The sequence below is a fragment of the Lonchura striata genome, chromosome 22 (genome assembly GCF_046129695.1).
Source record: "Lonchura striata isolate bLonStr1 chromosome 22, bLonStr1.mat, whole genome shotgun sequence".
NCBI classification, from domain to species: Eukaryota; Metazoa; Chordata; class Aves; order Passeriformes; family Estrildidae; genus Lonchura; species Lonchura striata.
Window position 1 is genome coordinate 723,402 of NC_134624.1, and position 12,006 is coordinate 735,407.

Consider the following 12,006-nt stretch of genomic DNA (forward strand, 5'->3'; position numbering starts at 1 on the left):
CTGACAGCCAACAGAAACAAGGAAATGCCAAGGCATGAAAGTGGTGGAAATCCCCATCCCGAATCCGGTCGCCTCCAGCCGCTGGCAGGCAGTGGGAGTGCTGAGACGCATGTGCAGGACACGACTCAGAAGCTGCCTGTGTGTCCGGAGACACACCCAGAGCACAAGGGGGTTCAGAAATAGGGACAGAACGAGGGCAGCCAGGACTGGCTGGAGGATGCAGGCGCAGGCTCCCTCCAGGCCACGGATTGGGAAGCCGGGGCGAGTGGCTGGGATGCTCCCTCCCTTCCTCTGAGCGCAGCATCCCGCTGCCCCGGCGGGATAAACACCCACTTCCTGCCCTTAATCAGCTCCAGAGGGGCTGGGGGGAGGACAGAGAGGGAGAGAAAAAAAAAAAAAACCAAAACGCTGGAAAGAAAAACTCATTTCCTGCGACAGAAGAAAAAGATAAAGTCTGGATTCATTAAAGTGAACTTTACTGGGGAGAGACGGGAAAGAGCCAAACACAATGTCCTTGAAATTTCCTCCGCACGGCTCCGTCCACGAAAACAGGATAAAGCCGCTTCCGCTGTCTCTGCTGGAGTGCACCGGGGGGATTTGGGGCTGGGGGTTCGGTTACAGGCAGTCGAGGTGGGTGCAGACCTGCTGGAAAACCTCCTCCACAGAGCCCTCGGCGTTGAGCTGGGTACAGAGGGGTTAGCTGGGGGACTTGCCCAAGGGCTCTCCCTCGAGAGCAACTGGAACTCTCCCAAGGATGCATTTTGGCCATGGGTGAAGAGACCACAAAGAAGTGAGCCATCCTTGGAGGGGGTTGTGTCGGGAATGAGAGGGGTCAGGCCCACCCCAAACTAGGCAGGATTGAGTTTTCCTGCTTCCCTCATCATCCCCATCCATCACTTCCCCTCCCCTGGGACACAAGCCCCAAGCTGTGGGGCTGGCCTCAGCCGCATTCCCGCTTACCTGGCGGACGATGCCTCTGCTCTGGTAGAAGGCAATGACAGGCTCAGTGGCCTTATAGTAGGTCTCCAAACGCTTCTTGATGGTCTCCTCGTTGTCATCCACCCTCCCGCTGGTCTCTCCTCGCTTCAGCAGGCGTTTCACCATTGTGTCCTTCCCCGCATCCACGTAGAGCAGCAGCGTGGGGGGCGCGATCTGTGGACAGAGGGGACGTGGCTGTCAGCACACTGAGTTGGCGTGGCTCTGGTTTGCTTTGGCAGGATTGTGGTGGTCAGCATGAGGGTCAGTCACAGATGTCCCCACACCACCCTCTGCCTCCCTCCACAGGGGTCTGGGGGTGAGCAGGACACAGGGATGTTCCCACACCATCTCCTGCCTCCCACCACTTTGGTCTGGGAGCCACCAGGACACTGTTCCAGTGGCCTCCAGGGCCACACAGAGGAAGGCAAAGGGACACTGCAGCCAAACCCTGGCTCTCTGCCATCACCATCATGTCAGCACTGTTGTCACACGCTCTGTCAGCCTGAGGACACCCTGGTCCCTCCCACTGTGCTCTGGGCACAGGCTGTCCCCGAGGCAGGGGGTCCTGCTGCCCAGTTTGGACCCTTCTGGGATGTGATCTCTGCTGGGATGGGGAGCCCAGGCTGCTGCTGGATTGAGTGCCTGTGCTAAGCTGGTGTGTGGCATGGCCCAGCATAGCACAGCACTGCACCATTCCTCACCTTCTTTTCAAACTCCTCTCCCTGTTTCACCTCGCGGGGGTATCCGTCGATCAGGAAGCCCTTGGACACATCTGCTTTGGCCACCATGGCATCCCGCAGCATGTCCAGCACCGTGTCCTGCAGCGGGGAGCACAGAGCTGCCACGGCTGGTATGGGACAACAGGACTCCCAGGCAGCATCCCCAGTCCCCGCTGCAAACCCCACCCTGGGACGGCAGGGCCAGAGATGCCTGAGCCACGTGCCAGCCATTAGTGTGGTGGCCCCACTGATACCCCCACACCCCACCATGTGGCAGCTGGTGCTGGTAGGGACTTACCAGGGGCACCAGCTCTCCCTTCTCCATGATGGCCTGCAGCTTCTTGCCCCGCTCCGAGCCCGAGCTGACCTCTGCCCGCAGCAGGTCCCCCGTGGAGAGGTGGGTGTAGCCATACTTCTGCACGATCTTCTCACACTGTGTCCCCTTCCCTGAGCCAGGGCCACCTGCAAGGCACGAGTGTGCCCTGAGCTGTGGGAATCCAGGGCTTCCCTCTGGCTGCCCTGGGACCCTGGCAGGGGTCAGGAACCCCCCTGGACAGAGCCCCCAGAGACACTGCCTGTGATCTCTGGCCATGGAAAAGAGTTTTCAATCTTACAGGATGAATTACAAGCTCTGAGTGTTTGATATAAGTAATAATTAAGTGTGGCACGGGTACAAAAGTAAAATTTTAGGATTCTAGATAAGGGGTCCAAAGGGCACAAGATGGAGGAAATTGGGTGTGTCTTGTCCTTTTTCTCCTTCTTCATGCCCTCCATATCTCACTGTGGTGTTGGCATTTTTCTGTTGGTTCAGGCTGGGGACACACTGTCCAACGTAGGTGACAGATATTGGCACGTTATTGTAAACCCAGCCCAGGGAGTTTCTGGTATTTAATGTTTGTCACATCCCACTGAGGGCAGAGCCCCACACGCTGCCCTGCAGGACAGAGCTGGGCAGGGCAGCAGAATATGTGAGAGATAAACAGAATAAAAAACCTGGGAACCAGCACAGACCAATTATGGCTTCTTCTTTGGCAATGGGGCAGAAAGACAGAGACTTTCTACAATTTCAGAATCATCAATACCTCAGATTCTGACACCGAGCCACGGGTAAGGAGAGGGAGGGGTACACGGAGCAGCAGCGCAGACACACACAAGTCCCCAGAGCTCGGTGACACGTCACTTGGTGTCCCCAAGCCCAGCACCAAGTGGATGGACAGAGCTCCTCTTGAGGTTTCCCAAATGCTTGGGAGTGGCATGGGCTGCTGGGAATTGGCATATGGGCACCACACCCTGATGGCACCCAGGGCATCACCACCCAGGGTTTTGTCACATTTCCTCCCAGGGGTTTACTGTCACATCACCCCAAATGCTGCCACCCCATGCCTGGCCAGAGGTGCCCTCCTGGTCCCAGCATACCCCACGTGGACTCGAGCAGCCAAGCTGGAGCCACGGCCATCCCACAGTGCCTGGGAATAGCCCAGTCTCAGCCTCCAGCCCTGTTTCCCCAGCCTAGAGGTACAGGGAAAAGGCCTGGGCTGACCCCACCAGTGACAGGACCCAGACACAGACTTACCCACCACAAAGATGATTTTGTGCTGCTTGAGCTTTTCTGGAAAAAAGAAAGGAAAAAAAATTATCCAAAGCCAAAAGGTCCATCAGGGAGTGAGGTGTCCCCAGGGGGTGCCAAATCCAGGGCAGGCATCCCTGGGGATAGAGGGGACCGATCCAGGAGAGTCCTGGGGGGAAGATGGAGAGGGAAGCAGACGTGTGTCCTGGTCACCTGGGCAGGTTGGGATGTCTGGCCACGTCTGAGCACAAAGACCCCATGGCACCTTGGCCTGGGGCTGGAATTCCCGTGCCACGTGGTGTCCCAGAGGTGGTCATTGTCCATGGCTCCACTGCAGGCAGGGACTGGCCTCATCCATCCCTGTGGCTGGCTTCTCACCCCGCTGGGCTAACTGGGGCCGTGGCAGGCTCAGCTTGGCACGGCCACCTCGAGCACCTGGCACAACCCCAGCAGTCCCTGGACCCCAGCATCAGTCCCTGGACTGGTGGCCGACGTGCAAGTGGCACTGAGCGCCCGTCCCCTGCCCAGCACCCTGGCACAGGGCTCTCACCACCTGTGGAGTCTGTGCACCAGCCGTGGTGTGGGGTGATGCCAGGGGGTGATGCCGAAGGGGGAAGCAGAGCTAAAAATAAAGTTGGGCTGCTCTGGGGCCACTTTCCCATCTCCTGATTACAGCTGGATGAAATTTCAACTCCTTGGCACCCAGCACTCCCCAGAGCTGGGGACGGAGCCAAGTGTCTGGCAGGGACCAATGGGATGTGGGGCATGTGGGGGGGCTGGAGGGACATGGGGGATGGACAGAAGGGAGGGAGGCAAGGACACAGGGGCACGTGGAGGGGGGGAATGCAAAGAGGACCAGGGGCTGCACGTAACGGGGACAAATGCAGGGGGGCAGAGGCAGGGAGGGAAGGGGGATGCAGAGGGGGTGGATGCAGGGAGGACCAAAGGGGATTAATTCCAGGGGGGATTGATGCAAGGAAAAGGATGCAAGGGAGACAGGGAGATGCAGAGGGAATGGATGCAGAGGACACAGAGGGGACGGATGCAGTTGGAATGCATGCAGGGAGATGGATCACTCACCTGCCGACATGGTGCCGCGGTCCAGGCACAGGAGCACTTAAGGCTGCCAGGAAAGAGCAGGATAAACAACTCAGCACATCAGGTCACCAAGAGTCTGGGAAGAAAAAGGGTCTCCTTTTTTGGCCGTGATGGTGCCCAGCTCCAAGGCCAGGCTGGGGGGATGGGACGGAAGACACAACTCCTGGCTCAGCCCTGGAATAGGGAGCTGAGAGATCTCTGCTTCTGCGGCCATCACTCACCTGGTTCCCAGCAGTCACCCTCCGCATCCGGCTGCGGTAAGGGCATCCCCATGCCGAGTGACGCGTGGTGACGTTGCCGGCTTCCTCCCCTGCCCTGCCCACATCCCAGTGCCTGGGGTGCTGCCTGACAGCAGGAAACCCGCTTGGGATGGCCGGTGCCACCACAACACCGAGTGATGGAGGCAGCACCCCCAGCTCCCCACGGGCTGCTTTTAGGGGGGGGTCCTAAGGAGGGGGTTGCAGCACCCCACTGCACCCCCAGGACCTCCAGGGCGTCTTTGGCCACCCCACCTGCCCACACCCAGCCCCGCAGCTGCCGACCTGCTTGGCCACGGTGCGTCACCCCGAACCGGCTGGACGGGGTGCAGGGAGGGGGCATCCCGTGGCCAGAGGAGCCCGCAGCCGCTGACAGGTCGTGTTACAGCCTCGAAAGGGCAGCGGCTAAGAATGGCCGGACTGAAACCGGCACCGGGTCACATCCCACCAGCGCTGCGGGGACAAAGTCCCGAGATGTCCCCCACGGGGCGTGGGGAAGGCAGGACCCCCGGGTCCCTAACTGCGGGGGTGCTGACACCCAGGACAGCTGGCGCCAGTGCTGGTGGGGTGACGGGGCTGCGGGCTGGGTGCCTGACCCAATGCGGTGCCGGTGCCGGTGCGGGGGATGCGCCGGCGAGCGGCCGGGGGAGATGGGGCTGCGCTGGGGTCGGGGCTGGGGAGGGGCTGCAGGGCGGCCTTGTGACCCCCCAGCCAAAGCATCGGGGGCTGCACCCCGGGGTGCCCCCGCGACCTCAGCCCAGCGCCAGCTCCAGCCCACCCCTCCCACTGCACCGGCAGCCAGCAGCCGCTCCCCGGGACCCGAGCCCCCGCACCGGGCGGCTCCAGCGCCCCTGCGGTGCCCCCGCCATCCCTCGCAAGCGCCCAGCAAAGCGCCCCGCGCTGCCCCGGGCCCCGCACTGACCGGGGTCCCGTGTCCCGCACTGACCCGACCCGATCCGCACCAACCCCCGTGTCACCGCACCGCACCGCACCGCACCGCACCGCACCGCACCGCACCGCACCGCACCGCACCGCACCGCACCGACCTGGCCCCGCGGGTCCCGCACGGCCCGGCCCCGCCGCCCGGCCCGCCGGTACCGCTATTTATAGAGCACGGCGGCGCGCGGGGCACGCCGGGAGCGCGCGGCACCGGCGGCGCGAGCGGGCGGCGCGGCGGGGACGGGAGCGCGGCACGGCGGTGGCACGGCGGTGGCACGGCGGGGACACGGCGGGGACACGGAGGGGGCACGGCGGGGACACGGCGGGGAGGACGCGGTTCGGCCCTGCAGGCTCGGGGGGTCCGGGCCCGCCGGCGAGGGCAGCCCCCACCCTGCCCGGTCTGGGGTCTCCGGGGCGCCTCCGCCCCCAGCTCCTCGGAGGGGAATGCTGTTTGCGTCACTGTCCATGTGTCACCTTCCTTTTCTGCCCCCATCCCGTTCTCAAGTCCCCATCCCTGTCCCTAATATCAAGCCCCCATCCCATCCCTGTGTCCATCCCTAATGTCCCCATCCAATCCCCGTGTCCCCATTCCCATCCCTTCTGTCACGATCCTTGTCCCTAATGTCCTTATGTCTCCATCCCATCCCTATGTCCCCATGCCCCCACCCTCCAGCTTACACCCCCTCTCCCTCAGCTCCGGGGGTGTAAAACCCCGGGAGCGTTGTGTCCTTGTTCACATCTGCTCAGTGAGAGATGCCGAATTCCAAGCCCAATAGTACAGATTTTATTTAACAATAAAATATGAGGTAGAGAAAGAAATAGAAAAGAGGGACTGCATGTGTGGGGGAGAGAGAGAGATTGGTCAAGCAGAATATTGTCACCATCTGTGGATCCCACAGCATCGTGTTGGTCCTTCTTCACCCTGGTCGTGATGAGGGTCCCAAGGTTGTTGAAAACTTCTCACTATTTATACATTTTTGCAATGAAGACATTAATGCTCATTGGCTACACAGTTCCTTTATTCCATTGGTTAGAGGATTCCCTCTCTTCTAATGTTATTAATCCCACGCTGTCTCTCTTCCACTGAGTCCATGGTTTCGCTCTCCCCCTGCCAGAATTACCTTCTACCCAGCTGGAGCAGATCCCATCCACCAGTTACCTGGCTGGCTTTCCTTGTGGATTCTTTGTATCATTATCAGTGACACATTCTTCTCCCACAGTTTTGTTTACCACCCCTAATCTGAGATAATGCTTTGGCAATAGTACCACCTTTATTTTATCTCAAATTCCTCTTACGAATCCAGCAGGGGGAAGAGGGGCTTGGGTGGTTGTAGATGCTGTCTATCCCATGAGTTGGGGTGATGTTTGAGCAGTGCCATGTGTATGAGCAGCTGCCCCTCCACAGCTTGCCTGATGTGCCAGGCCCAGCGCCAGTGCCATCGTGCTGCTCCCTTCTGTGCCCATCTCATGGCAACGTCCTTCTGTGGCACCAGACTGTGACAGGAAACGGTGATCTCCCAGTCCTCGCACTTACTGCCCTTCCTCCTCCTCTGGGACTGCAGAGACCCTGTGACCCCAGGGCACCTGGCTGAGGGGGACACAAGCTCTGTCACTGCCAGAGCTGGAGTCAGCCAGGGACTGGACATGGATCCCACCTGGACCTGCTGCCACCTTGCAGCACCCTCCTGTGTGCCCAGGGACAGTATTGCTGGGGGTCACTGCCATCATCCCCAAAAACCCCTCCAGAGCCAGGCTCAAGGTAACAGACTGCAGCAATATTTATTCCTGTACAAACAATTACAAAACATGGATGTCCCACTGCTTCCCCCAGCACTGAGCCCCTCAAAACCCCAGCCACAGCCAGAGGGAAACTGAGGAATGGATTCCTGCCAAGGCTCAGCTCCCAAACACACCACATTTGGGTGCTTTCCCCAGATCAACTTCTCTGCTGCTGAGAAATTAGTAACAAAGTCCTGTCCCAGCCAGAGGGTGCCAAGAGGCACCACTGCCCCCCACTACCTGCCCACTTTTAAATTGTTTATAGGCAGCTACTGGCCCTTTGTTTCCAATAATGAGCAGCCCCTGCTGACTCCTTTGTCCAGGAAACCCAAGTAGAAACCCCAGGATTAGAAGCAGGGAGAAAAAAACCCAAAACCCCCAAAAAGCTCCCAAAAATCCCATCTTTCAGTTAGAAAGGGTTCTGGCAGTGTGGGGCGCAGTGGTGCTGGGAGGGGCTGGTGTTTCTGGGGTTCTGGGACAGGGAGGGTGATAATGTCACCCCCATGGGGTCCCACCAAAAACTGTGGGGTTCTGCTGTGGAAAGGATGACTGAGGACTGGGATGAGGGGCTGGGGGGGCTGAGCTCCAAAAGGGGGTCTCCTCACCCAGACTGCTGGGGGGAAGAGTCTCTGTGGTGACCCCAGAAGTGGTGCAAACCAAAACGGAGCCGAGGAGTCCTGGAACCCCCCTATAGCCTCACAGGGGCTGCAATGTGCACGGACCAGGATGGGGCAGGATATCATGGCCAAGTATCCTGCACACGGAGGGGGGACACCCCATATCTTACATTCATCACCTGGTCCCCAAATACCAGCTCAAACCCCACCACATCCCAGGTGCAAGGAGCCACCACGCACAACAGCAGTGGTCCTGTGGGAGGCAGCTGGTGGCACCTGATGCCAGGATCCCACCACTCCCAGGGGGATGCAGGAGAGCCCCCATCCATCCCAGCTGCAGGGGTCTGCACAGCAGGCATGGGGCAGCCCCTAGGTCCAGGTGGGGTGGGAGAAGGTGATGTTGTAGAGGTTGGCCCAGCTGGCAAAGACCCTCTTCTCGGTGATGAAGCGGTGGTGGTTGCCCCGGCGGCTCCGCTCGTTGTGGATGTAGGTTGTGCACTCGTCGGGGCCCTTGGGCTCGTAGTAGTGGTAGGGCAGGCGGCGGGGCGGGGGGTGGCGGCTGCAGTGGGGAAAGAAACACTGGGTGAGCCCCATGGTGGGGTCAGGGCGCTGGGGTGGGCGCCTGGGGGTCTCCTCACCCGCAGTAGCTGGGTGGCACCATGCCATAGACGTGGATGGCGTCGCACAGCTCCACCGCGATCACCATGGTGAACCAGCCAGTGCTGAGCCACGAGCGAGACTTCTCCCTGGGGAGCAAAAACAACAGGAAGGATGACAGGGGGGAGGTGATGTGGATAAAGGACCCCCTTAGTGTCCCCAGCGTGCCTCACGGACCCCCAGCTTAATGCTGCAGCCCGTGAAGCAGCTCCAAGAGTCAGCTGTGTCTTGGGAACCTGGAGAAAGGGGGACACAGCAAAAGAGGCGGCTCTGAGGTACCTGTCCTTCCCTGTCTCTCCCCGAAACAAGTCATCAAACTGCTTCATGCGGCCGGGGGAGACAACGTAGGCTGTCATGTTGGGGAACGAGGCGCAAACGCGCTGGATGATCTTCAGGAGGCTCTTCTGCATCTTGGTGGGCGGCCCCCAGAAGATGAAGATGGTCTCTGGGGTCTTGTTGACGAACTCTTGGGGCCGCTTGAGGACACGGTAGAGGCTGGAGTGGGCCACCACGCGGAAGCTGGTCTTGTTGCCCACATCAGCACTGTAGCCCGTGGTGGGAGCATCGTTCATACGGATGGTGCACTCAGCCCCGTCGATGGCCGTGCCCAGGTGGGTGCCCAGGAGGTGGCTGGAGCTGGTGACAATGACGCATTGGTGGCAGCGGGCAGTCAGGGTCTGGTGATGACAAGTGCCGTCAGCAGGTGACTTTTGGTGTCTCCGTGGACAGGGTACTGTTCCCTGCCACTGTCCTCGGGAGGGGACAGTTTGGCTGGGTGCCAGCAGAGGGACAGACCCTGTGTCACCGCCCAGGCCCGGCCCTGCTGCCCAGCCCGTACCTTGTTCCCGCAGACAGGCAGGTACCCGCTTCTCACCCCCCACTTCTTGAGGTCGGGGGGCCGGCGGGCTCTGCCCCGCAGGCGGCTGTAGGGGAAGACCTCGCTCCCGTTGCCGGAGCTGTAGATGATCAGCAACATGATCAGGGCAAAGAGGACCCCCAGGGCGGCGGCGCGCTGGCTCTGCGGGCGGGGGGAGAGCATCAGCCGCTGCCCCCACCCCACGGGGGTCGGCATCCACCCCACTCCCAAGGCATCTCCAGCAGGATGCCTGCTGTCCCCAGGTGGTCCCCGAGGTGATTTTCTGGCACTCACCGTGCTGCCACTCATGTCTCCGTGCCAGCCTCAGCACACAGCGATCGTCCCGCGAGCACCTGCAAGGCATGTGGTCACCCCCAGCCTGGCCCATCGCCCCCAGGCTGCCAGGGTACACGGGATGAGTCTCCAGGTCCCCCTCTGAAGATGAGAACATTCCCCCGGAATTTATGAGGGGAAAAGAAATGCTGTTGACAGAGGCTGGGCAGACTCCGGGGTGTGGAACAGCCAAACCCAGCCGCAACTTATGCCTGGGGAATCCCCACGTTAAACCGGGTCCAGGGAGGATTATCCTCCCCTCGTGGGGATGAAACCACTCAAACCGCAGGGTTAGGGAGGGTCAACCTGCTGCACGTGCAGAGAAATTCCATTAAAACCACCGCCACAGAAGCCTTGGATCAAGAGGGAATGGAAGGAAATGAGACCTAACCCACTCAGTGCATGCATGGGATTGCATCCAGCAGGGTTGCAGGGATCTCTCCAGCCCCAGAACCCACTCGAATTTCCACTCAAAGTGGACTGACCCAATTTAGTTTTGGGAGCCCTGGTTAATGAGCCCCAGCCATTCCCGGAGCGCTCCAAGCAAATGGAAATTAAAAACCACTGAAACCTCTTTACTAATTGTCACAAGGAAAATTATGCAACAGCTTGAGATCTACCCCTGGGGGGAGCTGACACCTCGAAACGCTCCCAGGCCCGGGGGTGGTGCCAGAAGGTGCCAGCCTGCCCGGGGCGCCCAGGCCATGCCCGGCGTGGTGATGCTGAGGGGCTTCACCGTGCGAGGGCTGGGGACGCGGTGGGACCCCCGCTCCCGGACCCCTCGTGGCTCCCTCCACAGTCTCGGGCCATGTGGGGGCACAGGGAGCCTCACCTGCCGGGGGCTCTCATGGAGTCCGCCACCTCCTGCGCCCCGCGGGCGGCGGGCGCTGCCCGGCCCCTGCAGCGGGCTCGGCCATGGCCGGCACCGGGGCTCACATCGCCGCTCTGCGGGAGAAGGCTGCTTCAGACCCCCCCTCCTCCGCCGGGGATCTCCCAGCCCCGGATGCGAACCCTGCCGCCCTCCGGGAACGGAAAACCCGCCCGGCCCGGGGTGCGAACCTCCCGCCGCTCCTACGCGCGAGTCCTCCCGCGCCCCGGGGAGCATCCCCCCGCCACCGCCACCGGCAGCGGCCGCGGCGACACGGGGGGGAGCCGGACCCTTCCCACCCCTCCATCCCTCTGCGCCGGCCCCGGGGGCAGCGGCCGCTTCCCCGCCCGGCCACGGCGCGTTCCGCCCCTGCACCGGCTGAACGGGCCCGGCGGGGAGGTCCACCGACCGCTCCGGCCCGCAGTGCGCCCCGGTACCGCTGCCGATATCGATACCGCTGCCGATGCCGCTACCGTTACGGCTGTCGTTACCGAAACCGCTGCCCCCGCCCAGGCCGGGTCCTAGTGCCGCCCTCCCGGGGTGGGGGAGCACCGCCGGGTCCTAGCGCCGCCTCCCCGCACCGAGAGAGCCGCCGGATCCCAGTGCCGCCCTCCCGGATCGGGAGAGCCACCGGAAAGACCGGGACTGATCCCCCGGTGCCCGGTGCGGGCAGGGGCCCGGGGCCAGCCTGCCCGCTGTGCCAGGAGCAGCACGCCGCATTGCTGGCATGCCGAGCTCTCCCCCGCGCTGGCCCGGCAGCTCGGGGCCCGCTCTGGGGAAGAGCTCCACCGCCGGCAGGGACCTGCATCCCTGACGCCTCTCCAGAGCGATTCTGGCTCCGCTGTGCCGGTGATGCCTTGCCCTGCGTAGGGCTGTGGAAGATGAGACAGCAGGCAGAGTTCCTTGGGCTCCTCTGCTGAGCTACACTGCAGCACCCCCAGGTCTTGGACCACTCGCTCCTCACTGTGCCCCAGCATCTCTGCTCCTCCTCTCATCCCTGAGACAGCACCAGACCCACCCAAACATGCGGCATGTGTTTATATGTTCAAAGGACTGCTGTGGGCTCAGGGCCACGCACTTGCCCATGGCATGTCCCATCTCTCCAGGGACATGGGAGCTGCCAGTGCTGTGTGACAGCCCAGCAGCACTGAGCCCTGTGGGACTGAGGATCACGCCAGACCCAGCACCCATCCTACGTAGATGCAGCTGCTGGTTCCCAAATAACCTCAACTGCTTTCAGCACCCTCTTTCATGTTTAGGCTCAGCTCTACCCACTTGTCACCTCCCAATTATTTATAGCCTGGCAGCCTGTCATAAGGTGTTGAGTATCCCCCCTCC

At 61.5% G+C, this 12,006-nt stretch overlaps 2 protein-coding genes across 6 annotated transcripts; both read right to left on the minus strand.

The window, feature by feature from the left end:
- Window positions 1-459: 459 nt before the first annotated feature.
- On the minus strand, window positions 460-5,765 carry AK1 (adenylate kinase 1). Of its 3 annotated transcripts, none has more exons than XM_021551485.3 (7): window positions 5,666-5,765; window positions 4,345-4,438; window positions 3,271-3,306; window positions 1,996-2,159; window positions 1,680-1,796; window positions 961-1,152; window positions 460-681 (listed from the first exon to the last, which is right to left on the minus strand). In XM_021551485.3, the coding sequence occupies exons 2-7, from the start codon at window positions 4,352-4,354 to the stop codon at window positions 616-618; spliced, it is 585 nt and encodes a 194-aa protein (XP_021407160.1). In that variant the 5' UTR covers window positions 4,355-4,438; window positions 5,666-5,765; the 3' UTR covers window positions 460-615. The 3 variants fall into 3 exon arrangements, with proteins under 3 accessions (XP_021407160.1, XP_021407158.1, XP_021407159.1); XM_021551483.2 differs by having other exon boundaries at window positions 4,345-4,387; window positions 5,666-5,736; XM_021551484.3 differs by lacking the exon at window positions 5,666-5,765 and adding an exon at window positions 4,584-4,624 and having other exon boundaries at window positions 4,345-4,387.
- A 2,442-nt stretch (window positions 5,766-8,207) lies between these two features.
- Window positions 8,208-11,279, minus strand: ST6GALNAC6 (ST6 N-acetylgalactosaminide alpha-2,6-sialyltransferase 6). 3 transcript variants are annotated; one of them, XM_021551303.3, is made up of 7 exons: window positions 11,124-11,279; window positions 10,633-10,745; window positions 9,762-9,820; window positions 9,450-9,629; window positions 8,891-9,288; window positions 8,593-8,700; window positions 8,208-8,513 (listed from the first exon to the last, which is right to left on the minus strand). In XM_021551303.3, the coding sequence occupies exons 3-7, from the start codon at window positions 9,774-9,776 to the stop codon at window positions 8,324-8,326; spliced, it is 891 nt and encodes a 296-aa protein (XP_021406978.1). In that variant the 5' UTR covers window positions 9,777-9,820; window positions 10,633-10,745; window positions 11,124-11,279; the 3' UTR covers window positions 8,208-8,323. The 3 variants fall into 3 exon arrangements, with proteins under 3 accessions (XP_021406978.1, XP_021406979.1, XP_021406981.1); XM_021551304.3 differs by having other exon boundaries at window positions 11,078-11,171; XM_021551306.3 differs by having other exon boundaries at window positions 11,142-11,161.
- Window positions 11,280-12,006: the final 727 nt, after the last annotated feature.

Coding starts and splice junctions, on each gene's coding strand:
- ST6GALNAC6 (XM_021551303.3), bottom strand. Junction 9,289..9,449: donor TGCCTGTCTGCGGGAACAAG/GTACGGGCTGGG, acceptor TGTCATCACCAG/ACCCTGACTGCCCGCTGCCA. Junction 8,514..8,592: donor GTGCCACCCAGCTACTGCGG/GTGAGGAGACCC, acceptor TCCCCACTGCAG/CCGCCACCCCCCGCCCCGCC.
- AK1 (XM_021551485.3), bottom strand. Junction 2,160..3,270: donor CAAAATCATCTTTGTGGTGG/GTAAGTCTGTGT, acceptor CGTGCCTTGCAG/GTGGCCCTGGCTCAGGGAAG. Junction 682..960: donor GCAGAGGCATCGTCCGCCAG/GTAAGCGGGAAT, acceptor CTCTGTACCCAG/CTCAACGCCGAGGGCTCTGT.